This window comes from Mercenaria mercenaria, chromosome 4, assembly GCF_021730395.1.
Source record: "Mercenaria mercenaria strain notata chromosome 4, MADL_Memer_1, whole genome shotgun sequence".
Taxonomy (NCBI): Eukaryota; Metazoa; Mollusca; class Bivalvia; order Venerida; family Veneridae; genus Mercenaria; species Mercenaria mercenaria.
In genome coordinates this window covers 79608313-79624587 of record NC_069364.1, presented here as the reverse complement: position 1 = coordinate 79624587, position 16275 = coordinate 79608313, and the positions used below count along the sequence as shown (strand labels likewise).

The 16275-nt window shown below is 35.2% G+C and overlaps 1 protein-coding gene across 1 annotated transcript in view; it reads right to left on the bottom strand.

The window, feature by feature from the left end:
* Positions 1-16275, bottom strand: part of LOC123552260 (inhibitor of Bruton tyrosine kinase-like) — a 36115-nt gene that overhangs the window by 11726 nt on the left and 8114 nt on the right. Inside the window, exons 4-22 of the mRNA XM_053541761.1 lie at positions 15621-15731; positions 14881-14966; positions 13926-14128; positions 13220-13397; positions 12452-12572; positions 11640-11829; positions 10884-11052; positions 10346-10451; positions 9528-9985; positions 8997-9089; positions 7761-7890; positions 6628-6724; positions 4829-4930; positions 4216-4333; positions 3647-3707; positions 3065-3385; positions 1861-2174; positions 856-1029; positions 9-179 (exon numbers count right to left, since the gene is read on the bottom strand). Coding sequence (XP_053397736.1) covers positions 9-179; positions 856-1029; positions 1861-2174; positions 3065-3385; positions 3647-3707; positions 4216-4333; positions 4829-4930; positions 6628-6724; positions 7761-7890; positions 8997-9089; positions 9528-9985; positions 10346-10451; positions 10884-11052; positions 11640-11829; positions 12452-12572; positions 13220-13397; positions 13926-14128; positions 14881-14966; positions 15621-15731 — 3203 coding nt within the window. The remainder of the gene's footprint in view (positions 1-8; positions 180-855; positions 1030-1860; positions 2175-3064; positions 3386-3646; positions 3708-4215; positions 4334-4828; positions 4931-6627; positions 6725-7760; positions 7891-8996; positions 9090-9527; positions 9986-10345; positions 10452-10883; positions 11053-11639; positions 11830-12451; positions 12573-13219; positions 13398-13925; positions 14129-14880; positions 14967-15620; positions 15732-16275) is intronic.

The following is a 16275-nucleotide window of genomic DNA, read 5'->3' as shown; positions in this document are numbered from 1 at the left end:
TGCTATACCTAACAACATTACTGTGCTGTGACAGATGTTTAGCTTGCTCAGTTTTGCTGACTGCTGTTTTTGGTTTTGTCGTCTGTTGAACCTTCACTGGCTGTGGGGTTCCTGCAGTGGCTTGCTGATCTTCTACCATCAGGTTTCTGAACGAACTCACCACCTTGTTTAGAGACGCCCTGTAAATCAACACAAGACTGAGAAGTGAACTTGGTTTTAAGAGATTCGATATGCAACCCTCTGGCTCAGGGCTGATAGCAAATTTATCAGGGAAAAAATCCCTGAATAATACTACTGACCATATATTCTAACATCAATTCACATCATGTCCGCTTCTAGTGTGGGATGTCCATGGTTTGCACCCAGGCCAGGTCATATAGAAGTAAAAAATGGTACAAGTAGCTTTCTTGCATGGTGCTCAGCATTAAGAGGATAGTGGTAGGATTGGTCAGCCCGGTGTCAATATAAAGAGACTGGGTGGGGTATCATGTCACGTTTTTACAATGTGAAATTCCAGTGAGGCAGAAGTTGGGCATTATCCTCACTGCTAAAGTTTAACACCATCATTTATATGACTGACAAATTGTTGAGAAAGTCTTAAACCCAAAACACACACACATCATCTCGAGGATTAAAGTTAAAATGAAGAACTCACAAACTGGCTGTTACAGACCACATTTTGAATCTTACCAATAGCACGGCAGAACTGCAAGATTGGTCTTCAATCTCTGTTTTATCTCCCTTACTAAACTTAACACATACAGTGTAACTTTAGTCCAAGTAAATATTCAAGTAGGTTCCCTGAAGTATCAAACATGTATTTAAATGCAACCGAATGGAATAAATGTTTCTAACCAAGGACAAGCTCCTGTAGCTTTGCTGTGGACACCAGCTGACTGGGTGGTATGTTGTTCACCTTCCTTGCCAACATTAGCTGTATTATTGTTACTGGTGTTGTGCTGAGCTGCAACTTTCTGCTGTTGCTGCTTCTTAACCTCCTTCCATGATATCTTCCCAGACTTCTGACCACTGAAATATTTATATCAACACAAGTTAGACATCTCATATTCATCTACGCAGAACTTTTTTTAAACTTGATAGCCAGGAAACAACTCGAAAAAACAGTGCAAAATCTTTTAATTTTGTGGGTGTCAGATTTGATGCTTTCAGCCAAAATGCTACATTGGAAGGATAAACTCTTTGACATCTTAGTTCACAAATGAAAGAAATGAGCCACACCATGAGAAAACCAACATACTGTGCATTTGCAACCAGCATGGATCCAGACCAGCCTGTGCATCCATGCAGTCTGGTCAGGATCCATGCTGTTCGCTAACAGATTCTCTAATTGAAGTAGGCTTTGAAAGCGAAAAGCATGGATCCTGACCAGACTGCGCAGATGCGCAGGCTAGTCTAGATCCATGATGGTCGCAAATGCATTATGTTGGTTTTCTCATGGTGCGGTTCAAATAATTATTGCTAATGAAGAAATCAATGAGAATAAGTCCCTATCAATTAAGACTTCACAGTAAATTAAAATGGCTGATGAAGGGGTTAACAAGTTTCTTTTTTAAACTGGAGCTGAACTAAATGTGGTAATTACAAACAATGAAAGCACTGTTAAAATCTGTGTCATATTTTTTTCTACTATCCTTTGTAATGTTTCAAATGAACAATGATTCCTGTAAATGACAACATTTTAAGCCACTTGCAAAATCAAAACATTCTTGCATCCTAAAACACTCTGTTTTGTAAATTCTTAACACCATAAATACAGCTTCTCACCATGAAATTGTAATATAAAGCCTACCTAAAAATGATCAAATCAATAGTACCTTAACCGGCATATTTATTGATTACCTCTGTCCCGATTTCCCTATAGACATCCTGCTTTGTTCCTCTTGCATGATGTCTCGCAGGCTTGGACCTTTGTTACCTACACTAGCGCTGTTGTTGATATTCTGCTCTTGTACAGGTACTGTTGGAGACCACTGGCCTGCAGTCTGATGTTGCACTGATCCTGCTGGTGATCGTAGGTTTACAGAATGCTGCTGTGCTAAGCTTGCAGCAGACTTCTGGTTCCCTATCTGCTTTGGGCTGACTGGTGACTTAAGATTCGGGCTCATCTGTGCTTTACTGTCGCCCCATAGGCTAACAGGGCTTCTTGGTGATAACTGGACAAGAATAAGGAAAAAGTTCAGTTCATACTATAACACACTTTAGTCTGGCTTGATTATGATAAAATCAATTGTTTTCCTAGTGCTTTCCATGTGGTTACCTAATGGCTTAAGAAGAAACATGATCATGATCCTGCCTGGGTACAAACCAAAGGGTGGTTTTCTCTCAGTTACAGTGCAAGTAAATAGAAAGATAATAAACTGTACACCTGGACAGAAGATTTTCATATCCATTACAGCACAATTACTATTTTAGTAAAACAAGAACGATTTAAAGGAGACTGCAAGGCTTACAAAATGTTCTTAAATATTTTAGCACACAAATTTGTGTGCTGACACTCAAAAATTGTCTTACTCTAAGACAAGGCACAAATGGGTTTGTACCATCATCAAGCAATTTATTTCTACCAACTTCAAAGTAAGCTTTATATACTTCAATTAAAGGTACTATGTAACAGGTTTGATATATGCATAAATTTTCTTTCATAAACAGTAATTCTACAATCTCATGGTTACAGATCATTTGAGATTTTATGGATGAATGAAGTTTCAATGCCTTCCATTCTTAGCTTTTTTTGATGTTTTATTTCTCATTTATGCAGAAAAGTAGTAGCTCTTTAATTTCATTTCTCTACAATCTAGTGAAAATGTTCTATATGTCCTAGATCTTAACCTTTGTCATAGCTATAAATAAACTGACCTAAAAATAAAATATGATCAATAATCAATAAATCTATTTTTATCAAACACAATCATTTTTATATCTACCTGTATTAAGAACATATTGGAAAAATTAATTTAAATTTCCTTACTGCTCTGTACTGAAGCATATTGTAATAATAAAGTATCTTTTAAGAAATCATTGCTAGCTATTGTGCATCACTCACCTTTCCATCTGCACTACAGTCAACACACAGTTCCTGAACACTCGATAAATCCTCATCTGATTTGATACTTATATCTGAGCTAATTGACATTTGTCTCTCAGAAACTCTTCTTGGGCCTCTTTCAATACCTTTCTCTTGCTCTTCAGTTGAACTTTTTGTCCTATTTCTCTTTCTTTTAGACTTGTTCTTCTTTGTCTCTAATGCTGGCCCAGCAAAGGTATTTTCTGCATCTTCAGCTGTCTGTGATGCCAAAAATTCTAGATATGCTTTGTCAGGGCCTTCATCATAAGGTGTGATCATTCGACGAGCCATGTTTGGAATCTAAATACAGAGTGAGGCATAAAAGTAGTTGTTATCAACATTTCAGTTGTTAGTCCTTTGCAGAAGTATGCATTAGGGAAAGGGAGTTTGTCTGTTTTTCCTACACTTTGCATAATTATAAAGGCATGCTGGAAAGTATAATCTCTCAATAAGTGTTTTACACAAAAGAAGGTGTTCAATCTAAAATCTGACAAGTGTGACACTGTCAGATCATTTTTACAACTATTTTTCTTATGAAAGGTAACATAAGCCTCAACTTACAGAGTTTTTGTAATATTTTGAGAGCCCCTCAATGACATCATCACTCAAATTATCCAGGTACCTGCAAGCAATTGTGATTATAGAAACTTTCCATCTTCACAGTAGTCAAGTCAGTTTTGGTTTGTACAGTACAAATTAGTACCAGCCTGTACTACGTCGAAATGTAGAAAATCTAATATTCTGATACGCATCACTGATCACTTGATAAGGTTAAAAGTTCAGAAAAATTGTTTTTATCATCTGTTGTGAGCATGAAGACAGCGCTACTGGTTTTAAGTAGCAGCATGCATCCTAAAAGGTATAGCTTGAAGTCTTGCTTTAACTTACATGACTGGCTTATTATTGAAAACATAATCTATAAAATGAAGTCCTACCGTGTTAGAATATAAACGTTCGCCACAGCAACCCTACAAAAACCTGTTTATATATATTTACTTTGTACTTTGTTTTAACCGGTGAATAAAGTTTTGAACAACTCTAGTGTCTAAGAAGCCAAGCTAATGGGCAAACATTTACTACATCATAAACAGCAGTAAAACATGTTCTTCCAAATGAAATATTCCACTTACCGTCCTTCAAGCAATGCCGGCAGATTGAGGACAATATACTGTTTACATGTTGACTCAAGTTGATCAGCATTATACATGGTAGAAAACTCCAACAACTCTCCAACATTCTTTAATGTCACTGAAATATAGGGTGAAAAATAAAATTATATCCCCAAGCAAAATGCATCTGGCCTATTCCACTTCAGATATTAACAATATTTTGAAAATGTATATTGAAGTACACAATTAATAGACAAGAAAACAATACTTGGAGGTAAAGCTGATTAGAATGGTGAATTCTATTAATCTGCCATATGGGTTTTGAATTGCATGTCACACAGATACACTGAAAAGACTTATGGGACTTTTCTGCTTTACCATTTAATTAAGAGATACTGGTAGAAAGTTTTGTAGAACCAATGCTCTTCCACAAAAGAGCTAATTAGCTTCGACAAATGAAAGAATTCCTCTGTGTGTTTCAAACCAGTAGAAGTGAGCAGAGGTGAGTGAATCAGTCCGTGACCATAATCACTTGGCAGGTGATGTCTCCTACTTACAAATGAGAGTGACAGACCACCAAGTATAGATACATTTGTACACATTTAATGCTGTATTTTATAAAAGAAACACTTACATAGGGCAGCTATAGCAGCTTCACACATTTCTTTGAGCCTGACCACCAACATCTGGTCAGCTACCACTAGGATGTTACACAGTAACTCAACATTCTGAGTGGCTAAAATACAGCAAGTGTAACTCTTTCAGATACTGATACACTACAGCCAGCATTCCATAATTAAAGTTCCATCATAAAATTTTCACCAAATTTCCATCATTAAAGTTGCAACATTGAAGTTCCATAGTTAAAGTGCCATTAAAATTCAATCATTAAAATCATTAAAGTTGCAACATTGAAGTTCCATAGTTAAAGTGCCATTAAAGTTTAATCATTAAAGTTCCATCATTAAAGTTGCAACATCAAAGTTCCATCACTGAAGTGTCATTAAAGTTCAATCATTAAAGTTGCAACATCAAAGTTCCATCACTGAAGTGTCATTAAAGTTGCATCATTAAAGTTGCAACATTAAAGCTCCATCATTGAAGTTAAAGTGCCATTAAAGTTTAATCATTAAAGTTCCATCATTAAAGTTGCAACATCAAAGTTCCATCACTGAAGTGTCATTAAAGTTCAATCATTAAAGTTGCAACATCAAAGTTCCATCACTGAAGTGTCATTGAAATTCCATCATTAAAGTTCCATCATTAAAGTGCCATTAAAGTTTCTTCATTAAAGTTGCAACATTAAAGCTCCATCATTAAAGTGCCAATACAGTTCCATCATTAAAGTTCCATCATTAAAGTTGCAACATTGAAGTTCCATAGTTAAAGTGCCATTAAAGTTCAATCATTAAAGTTCCATCATTAAAGTTGCAACATTGAAGTCCCATAGTTAAAATGCCATTAAAGTTCAATCATTAAAGTTCCATCATTAAAGTTGCGTGTCATTAAAGTTGCATCATTAAAGTTCCATCATTAAAGTGTCACTGAATGACACTTCAGTGATGGAACTTTGATGTTGCAACTTTAATGATGGAACTTTATCTTTAATTTTAAAGTGCCATTAAAGTTTCATCATTAAAGTTGCAACATCAAAGTTCCATCACTGAAGTGTCATTAAAGATACATCATTAAAGCTCAATCATTAAAGTGTCATTGAAATTCCATCATTAAAGTTCCATCATTAAAGTGCCATTGAAGTTTCATAATTAAAGTTGCAACATTAAAGCTCTATCATTAAAGTGCCATTAAAATTTCATACTTAAAGTTGCAACATTAAAGTGCCATTAAAGTTTCATCATTAAAGTTGCAACATTAAAATTCCATCATTAAAGTTTCATCATTAAAGTTGCAACATTAAAACTCCATAATTAAAGTTTCATCATTAAAGTTGCAACATTAAAGCTCCATCATTAAAGTGCCATTAAAGTTTCATCATTGAAGTTGCAACATTAAAGCTCCATCATTAAAGTTTCATCATTAAAGTTGCAACATTAAAGCTCCATCATTAAAGTGCCATTAAAGTTTCATCATTAAAGTTGCAACATTAAAGCTCCATCATTAAAGTGTCATTAAAGTTCCATCATTAAAGTTGCAACATTAAAGCTCCATCATTAAAGTGTCATTAAAGTTCCATCATTAAAGTGCCATTAAAGTTCCATCATTAAAAGTGCAACATTAAAGCTCCATCATTAAAGTGTCATTAACGTTCTATCATTAAAGCTGCATTACTAAAGTTTTATCATTAAAGTTCCAACATTAAAGTGCCATTAAATTTTCATCATTAGAGTTCCATCATTTTAAAAGGCCATTTCTTTCCTATTATTAAAGTTCCAACGTTAAAGTTACATTAAAAAGAGATGGAAACAAACTTACTATCTACAATTTGTGAGTCATCAGTATATAGATAGTCAAGAAGGATTTCCAATATATCTCCTGGTACTGGTAGGGACAGTGCTGTACTTGAAGATGTCTGCAAGGTAAATGTCAACACAAGTTGGGTACATTTAATATTACGCAGGATAATGAACACGGAACACTACAATTTAATTTTCTGTTTCAAATACATACTTGCTTGCATGGCAGATTTATGTAACATATGTTTTGACAAACACAAACTTGGTATTGGTTAAAGACTAGCTAGTTTAGATATTTTTTTGTTGGCTTTAACAGAACACCGGCAAAAATTTCCTCTGTTTAAGGCATAGGCAGGCACCTGGGCAGAACCATCAACCTTCAATAAGCCTGCAGGTTTCCTAACATGAAGAATTCTACATACAAAGCGAGGTTTCAAACATACATCAGTGAGCTGCAACTGATTTGAAGTCCGGGACCTGACCTCCGCCATGGAGGCCACAAAACAGCTTGGATATGACTGGTTGTTTTGGATATCAATAACTATATCAGGGTTCAGATCAAAATCAAAAGATTAATGAAAACAAGAGCTGTCGCTATTGGTGACAAATGCCCCCGAAGCATGCCAAAGAATGCTACAGTTGTCTGCGCAAAAAAAACAACAAACATCATTTTGAGACCTTGACCTTGACCCAAGAGACCCGGGTCCTAAGCGTGACACATCTTCTCAATATGGTTAACATTTGTGTCAAATTATTTTAAAATCCCTTGATAAATGGCAGAGTTATTGACCAGACAAGAAACACCTTTGACTTCTAAGTGTGACCTTGACCTTGGAGCTAGGGGTCTGGGTCTTGCACATGACACGTCATCTCAATCATTATGGTGAACATTTATGCCAAGTTATTTCATAATCCCTTGATGGATGGCAGAGTTGCAGCCCGGACAAGAATTTACAAGGATGGACAAACAGTGCAATTTTAATATGCCCACCTTCTGGGTCATAAATATCACTACCATCAGAATGAAAATGTTTACCTGTAAAATGATTTGATATAGTCCTCTATTTTCTCAATTGCTGGGAGTAATAAGGAAGGAAAATCAGTAACTGAAATTCGAAGAACAATGACTTAAGAGAATTGTAACGGTCATACCTCCATCCATCCTGAAGCCAACATACTGTGGAAGTACTCCAGTCTTGCTACCAGGATACATTTGTGACACTGAAACATGACACCATCCTCAGACTTTATACTGACATCATACAAGTCCCACTTTGTATCTCTGCAATACATAAAATGTTTAACTTATATAATATCAAGAATTGAGCTGGAAAACAATGGATAGAAGGTAATTGTTCCAGTAAACTCATCTTATATTCATGCATTGATGCTTCAATAATTTTTGCGATCTATATATAGTGACTTACACATTTCTTGTTTCTTTTATTTCTGGATTTTATTGTTAGGGCTTTTCAAACAATAAGTAAAAGACAGTAAATGAATACTAATGAACTTGATCAGAATCTGCAACAAAACTAATCAGTTTTTTTTTTATTTCCTTTGGCAAGGGGTCATACAAAACAGCTGAGACAAAATTTTAGCACTTTATGGGTTTTTTTTGTTGGGTTTAAGGTCACACTCACCCAATTATAGGTAATATTGCGACTTTCCAGCTTCTGATGGTGGAGGAAGACCCAAGTCGCCCATCCGTGCATTATTTTATCAAGGGCAAGCTCCTGGGTAGAACCACCGACCTTCCATAAGCCAGCTGGATGGCTTCCTCACAAGAAAAATTCAATGCCCTGAGCAAGGCTCAGACTCACATCAGTGAGGGTCAAGTGTTTCGAAGCCAGCGACCTTAAACACTCAGCCATGGAGGCCTCTTTAGCACTTGTCAATGACTTTTCAAGTATGTTATATTTCTTCTTACTTTTTTTTTCAAGGACTATTCATCCTGAAACTATGTCTTGAAACCATAATACAAACAATTTTATAAACTTTTTCCCAACACTTCATTGTGACAATAGTAATAGCACTCTGTAAGAAATGTGGTAAAAATATGCCCATATATAGTTACTTGTGACTGCTACTTGTGCAAATATCTTACTGCCTTTTTTTTCTTCAAAATTTACCTTTTCCACAAAGCAAGTTGCTGACAAAATGGTTTTCAAGGGGTTTTTGGTGAAATTCATGAAGTTACTTTTCAGAATTCAAGCACTTTTCAAAGTTTCTTTCCATATGAGTCATTTTTCAGGAATTTTCAAGGACTAGCATCAAATTCAAGCACTTTCCAAGGTTTGTGCAAAAATCTAACAAATTCATTTACAATCTTGAGACTTTTTCTGTTGACCAGCAACAATTTCAAACCTAATTTAACAAGTTTCTCACCTTAGTTTATTCCTGTCAAATTTGAGAGATGTTTTTGGCATTGTTTTCCCAGCTGAGCAAATCTGACCTTTCTTGTAACTCACACATCCAAGTCTGGAAACAGAATAAAGTTATAACGATTCCTTTTACACTCAAAATGCTTTATGAAGAAATTTTACTTGCATGGTTAAGAATACATAAACATATTAATTTCAGCTGAATGTGATTTTGCACTGGATTTTTGACTATTGATAACATGTTATTTAAGAATACAACTTTCACAAATGGAAATAGAGGTCTAGCCATATCAGTCACTTCAGACATGATGTTTTTTTGTTTTTTGGACAAACTGTCTTTAATTGTGTGGCTAGGCAGTTCAAAGTATCCTTTATAACTGGTTTCATCAGAGAAATGACATTCAATCTGAGAAATCAATAGTGATTAAATCATTAAACATACTTGATATATTGCTATTGAAGACTGAACACAAACTCCTCCTATCAAACATTAAACATACAAATTAACTCAACCTGTATAAGGATGTAGCTATACCTTTTTGCCAGCCCTTTAACGCCCCACTTCTTAGCTACATCAAGCAAAAGCTTGATTGGATTTCTCTCTATTCCGTGATTTTGTTCCTGATTCTCTTTCTCTGCATGTTTTTTCTTCTTTTTTCCCTGCTGAACTACATGAAATGCTGACAGTTTCTTATTTCCTGTTGTAACATCGGAATCTTCATTCAGATCATCTAAATCCAAGTGAAATATCTCCTCATGCTTCGCTGTCTCTTCAGTTAACACAAATTTAGCACCAGGTGTTAACAGATCACATGTATCAGTGTATACAAATAACAGTAACTGTTCTAATATCTGGGGGTGAAGGTCATTAATTTCAATAACAGGAATGTCCATTTCATTCAGAGTTTGAGACTTGTTTGCTAGAAGACTAGGAAAGTTGGCACATCGGTTAACAAGAATATATTTATGTACTGGCCATCTCTGCTCATGCACCTGCAATGCAAATACATAAAGAGGTGATCACTTATTTTATACATGTTAAATGCCATTCGAGGAACATCGTGTCAACCTGCGATGAAACCTGCAACCCATTTTGTGCTCTATCCACTAAGCTAACCAAGTAGCTCCATAGGGTGATATTTACACATAATGGGTACAAGTAGCATTTTCTTTTTTATTTCATCACGTGTTTGAAAAGTCAGAATTATAAACACAGCTATACCTAAAATAATGCACAGATGGACACTAGTTCTTAGATTAATTTCGACATCTGGCATGAATAAGGAATTGAAAAGCTACATAAACACTTTTATTAAAGTTTAAATTCTGAACAGATTTTATATGAAGTTTCACCTGCAGTATCAGATCATGTATCAGATCATATTCATCTACTTCATCTAGAAGCTTGCTGAAACAATCGGTCATCTCTGGCTCACTTATCGCTGGTACGTCTGTCAACCTTTCAATGAAAACCTTATAGTAGCCAAATACACAAGTAAGCCAAATCTTCGAAGAAAGTATACAATAGTTATGTTCTTAGGATCGTTAAATATACCTGCAACAATTTTTTTTATACCAGTAAAAGTTAATTTGAAAAACACAATGCTAATTTACAGATATGGACAGGAAATATTTTATCTTTTTTTGGGATTTTTTAAGCAATTAAAGCATCTGTATTAGGTGTTCATCAAATCTACACTAAAGAATTTTTAATTTTCAACTGTATTAAGTTGCCAGTCAGCTTGTTTCCCAAACTGATTCTGATTTCTAATTTCAACTTGTCTTAAGCATATAACTGCTTTAAACAGCCAGTTTGTGTCTGTCCCATGGCTTACTGCTTAATACAGTTCTGACTGTATTTATTGACAAAACTAGAAAAGAATTACTATACCAGTAATTAGGCAAGGTCTGCAATGTGGCAAAGTCCCTTCCCTTCTTATCTGCTGTAATATACATGGCACGGTGAACGTTCGGCACTTTCCTCACCTGAAGCTCTTCGGTCTCTTCTTGCATCAATAATTCCATCAGAGACATTCGACCAAACTCTCCCTCAGTCAATTCTAAATATAACAAGACTGAATTTTTATCAACAAATACAGTAAAAACTTATCTCTAATCATACTGCCTCACTTTGAAATATGATTGTTTGTTTCTAAGTTCAAGAGTATTTCCGTTAAATAACGACAGGCAGTTAACCTAACCATTGTTCCTGGATTCTGTAGCAGTACAAACATGTTCTCCACAAGTAACTGCCAACATCTCAACATGAATCAGAGGTGGAGGACGAATGATTTCAGACACAGTCTTTCATCAAATTGTCAGAGAATGTATGCCTGACCAGGAAGTCAAACTTGCGACCCAACAATGCGTATATCTGCGTTCAAATATGACACTTTTTTGAGACTTGTCACAATCAAACACTACCTCTGCCAATTCCAAATATATATGTAAGAATTTCATTTGCTACAACTACAGATTTCCTGTTTGTAAGTACCTCATTTTTCATCAAATATGAGAAAACTTTAACATTTCTTAAACAATGAAGATTGGTGAAGTATGATGATGACTGGTTAAGACTGATAAAGGTTGGTGAAGACTAGTAAAGACTGGTGAAGGTGGCTGATCATATAATATACCACAGAAATACCTTTGGAAGTATTTGACATTTCTCTGACTGGTGTGGGTCTGTTAGACATTGGACATATAAACACCTCACCAAGGTCTGTCACAATAGCTAAACTGTTCTCTGACAGGATAAAATCTCTCACATACAACTGTCTTCTGATCAACCAATGAGCTCTCTTCAGACTGGGGCTCTTCTCATGCCAGATAAATACCTAGAAAATAGTTCATCCTAAATTTAAATATTATTGTCCTTGAAAAGACTTTTATCTTTGTTCATGCTGCGATAAAACAAAGTGTAATTCAATCATGTTACTGTGAACAAGTAATTTTCTTAATTATTACACAACCAAATTTTTCACAACACTGAACTGAATTTTTTTCCAAACAGACATAGGAAGTGGCTGAATATATGAAATATTTAAACGGGATTAAGATTTCTAAATTAGTTAATTTAGCAGTTTTCATTAGATCTATTTCACAAAAATAAGTCCTCGGGAAAAATCTATGGCTAACCCAAGGATTCAACCTAGCGACTGCTTTCAAATTTTGCCATCCAAAAAAATCTCATATTACATAATGATAAACAAACTATTGTCAAAATTTGTAGTAAAGTTTGATACGAAATATATAAGGATGGAAATCACGTCTTCTGAAGAACAGTACTGAGATCTCCTATATGAATCCCTTTAGGACCGACTGACTAATTTGACAATACAGTATCATAAGATGATGGTTGTAAATATACAAAATGGAGAGAAAATTCACAAGCAGGCAAATTTTTCAATATAATCTGTTTAAAATCCAGCATCCAGTATTAAAAGTTAGAGAGTTTACCTTTCCAGATGTATTGAGATAACTGATGACCAGCTGTCTACCTCCATTCTCTCTCAGTATCTGTGAGTCAGTATGATCCAAGTTGCCCCCGACAACACATAAACGCTGGATATCTGCACGACTGAAATCATGAATATTTATATAATCAAAACAACTTCAGTATTCAGTAAAAAGGCTTTTTGTTTTCGTTCAGTTTTAAGTGAAGTCAACACAACACATGTTGTCAACACAACACATATTGTATGGCAATGGCAACTTTCCAGCTTTTTATGTTGCAGTAAGACTCCGGAGATCAAAGACTCCTCATCACTCCGTCTCACTGAGGTAAACAATCATGCCAAATATAACAAGATTGCTCCATGCATGTCAAAGTTATTGTCCAGACAAAAAAATCTGGTTGGACAGACACAAGCACTAATGCACTTAAGCCAGCGCACATACACTGAACAGCCCTTTGGATGACTATGTCTTCGCTTTCCACAAGCAAGCTCGACAACAAGTGACTGCTCAGAAATACTACACAATTAAAGTACATGTAGTATGTTATCCATAAATCTCAGTTCATTCATTGGCACAGAAATAAATACAATTTATGCTACATGAAATCAGTATACAAAACACCTATTTATTTTCCATTCTAAAATCCACATAATCTGAAACAACTAACAACTTCAAGTATTAAATTCACTGATGGTAAAATAAAGCAAATCCAAAGTAAAGTACTAATTTATTAAACATATTCATAACCTATATAAGAATTAAGCTTACTTCGAAGCCATTTTTCTGCACTGGTACTCATGTAGGACGTAGATTTCTCCATCAGCCGTCAGTACAACAGTAGCAGCATCAGAACATTTGACAGACACAATCATTACCTCCTTCATGTTCAACCAGGATACCTGACGTAACTGACTGATCTTCCTGTCACCTTTAGGCTTTGCATGACCTTCAAACAGTGTATCAGTAATAAATCAGTGAATTCATCAAATTTTATCTACAAAACTGTAAAGTCTGATGCAGTTGAAAATAATGTAACTTTACATATACATATGTTTCATCCGAATCAACATGGTAAAACAGTCTCCATGGTTACAGTCATAGCCATAGCCATTTCCTTCGCAAAAATCATGCCCATAACCATCTCCATGCAGTGTCCCAGAAACCCCCAAATGGGGGTTTTTCACCCCCAGAATGGTACTTTGCACCCCCAGTTTTGAAGACAGCTGTTACATATCTATGAGGGGGTGCAAAAATGCAAGAAAAACTCAGTTTTCACCCCCAACTTTAAATGCCAGTGGGAACACTGTCCATGGCAACATGCCTTCTGCCATTCATCAATTTGCTTATCCCAATTATAATCTAATACTAGTAAGAAATCCATAAACACTAAGATTTATCTGAATTTGAACTGAAACAAGATTTAGCCAGATACAAATGCGCAAATAAATATTTTAGTTTCCAGCATTCCTCTTACCCAGCTGGCCAGCATTAAGGCCACAAGTGAAGACAGCACTCGATGTATACAGTACAGAGTGGAAACGGCCCGCACAGATACCAATAATGTTTCGACCTTTAATCGTTTTACAGTTGACAGGCTTAGGAACAAGACAAATATCTGGTGTTGGATGTTGACCTAACTGGTGACACGTATTTGTTCCACTACTGTAGACTGTACCACTACAAATATCGAAAAAAGGCTCCATTAAGTTAAGTATAGAACTAATTATGCTAGTAACGAGACAGACTGGTTTTCATTACAGTAGTTCTGCATGCCTGGATCAAAATTTTTTCTACAATGTAGAATTTAATTAAACCCTGATTTTTCAAAACTTCAAAACGTACTTGGTAAATTAGGCAAATAAAAAAGATAGGGTTGTGTGCCCGATATTTTGAAAGATTGACTTGAAAATTTTGGACCACACAAAAGTTTTCATAATGGGAGTCTATGGGATGTCACATGTTTGAAGACATTTTTGAGATACAATTTTTTATACAATGTACATTTTAATCTCACAGTTATAAACTAACTTATGGTCTATAAGATGGTGTAATACAAGCTGATTTTAGTCATTATTTGGAGTTATTTAACATGTCAAACTTTTTAGTATCATGTTTTATCTGCAGAAAGAAAGCAACACTGCCGTTTAAATAATTTTACTCAAAGGTTGCCATTCATTCATAAACTTAACTTTGTTTCCATATGCAGAGTTCAGGCTTTATTCTACATTATCCGGATATTAAAATAATGTTACACCATTACTTCTGGTTTATCAAACTTGCAGAACTAACTTAAAATCAGTCAGTTCAACTCTGATGGACCATTATTTATTAACTCAACACAATATATCAAGTCATGTGACAATTTCACATCTACTAAGTGAAGACATTGAAGTTATTTCTAATCTCAATGGTATATAAATTATTATCACCTCTGGCAGAGAAACAGAGTATGATCTCTAGCTGCAGCTATCTCTGTACATTCTTCTGTTTTCAAACCATCAACTTGTTTTGGTACCTGCCGCAAAGAAACAACATTTCAAAGGTAGCTTAGATTTCTTCATGTCCAATACATTTACTAGAAATAGCGGACTGCAATTTTGAAATAAATCTTCTGTTTCTGTGTAAATTGCCTTATATTATCCATTATATACATTGATACCATAAATATTCATGAGAGATTAATTTTTGTACATTTCATGGTTGCCTCAAACAATGAAATTACCTCCCTTTGTACCAAGAAAATTCCCATTCCTTTCATTTAAAAAAATTCAAATCCACATAAAATAGCTGTTTTGGTCAATGGCATACAAAAATACATGATGTCACAGTACCTGATGAGCTTGAATAAATTCACACAAACGTCCTAAGTTATGTGACTGCCTTCATTCTGTTATGTTTCAGATAGATTTAAAATACACAGAAAACCTATATAAAATTGTTTGCTTGCTCCGTTGATTACTTTGCCTGAACCAAAATAACAAAAATTCAATACTGTTTACATTATCGAATGACAGGTGTAGGATCATTAACTTTAAATGCTTCTGTAAAAAGGAGAACACTGCTTTTGCCCTGGATCAAACTTGGGATACTTGGTGAACAGTCTAGTGCATAACCTATACAGAGCTTACTGGGTGAGCATAAGACTACTGAAAGATAACTGTATATTTACCAGACATGTTTCCTCAGAGGCATGGCCAAGACGTCCGCCAAGCCCATGGCCACAGGTATACACACATCCTTCAGTTGTCAGAAACACTGTATGGTACTTACACATTACTATCTGTATATATATAAATTATTTCAACATTACAACCAATATATTTGAAGACTACATCAATTTATGTAACAACGTTTTTGTTTTGTTTTGGTCGAGATTAAAGATACACATCTTATTTATACTTTCCAGCTTTTAATGGTGGAGCAGGGGACAAAAATTCCATTTGTCTGCTTGTATTGACAAGTAAAGATGGCCTGAAGGCAAGTGATATTTTCTTTTAGGTTGTATTGCTGGACAACTGCATTTTTTCTGATAGAAATCAGTAATGCAATGAATGTACCAATTAATCAGACCATTCTGGCTTAAATAATTGCACAACACTTACTGTAATGTCATAGTTTATTATCGAATCCCAATTCAGCGCATATCACGCACCCAAAACAAAACAGGCAGTGACACAGTTAATTGCAGGTGCAAGCGTGCTGCTATGACGATCTATATAAACAGATTCTGCAATGGTTTCATCACGTCCATCATTGCAGTGTCCAATACACTCTACATGCATGTTGTATGTAAAAAAATTGAAGGACTAGTGAACTATGTTGGG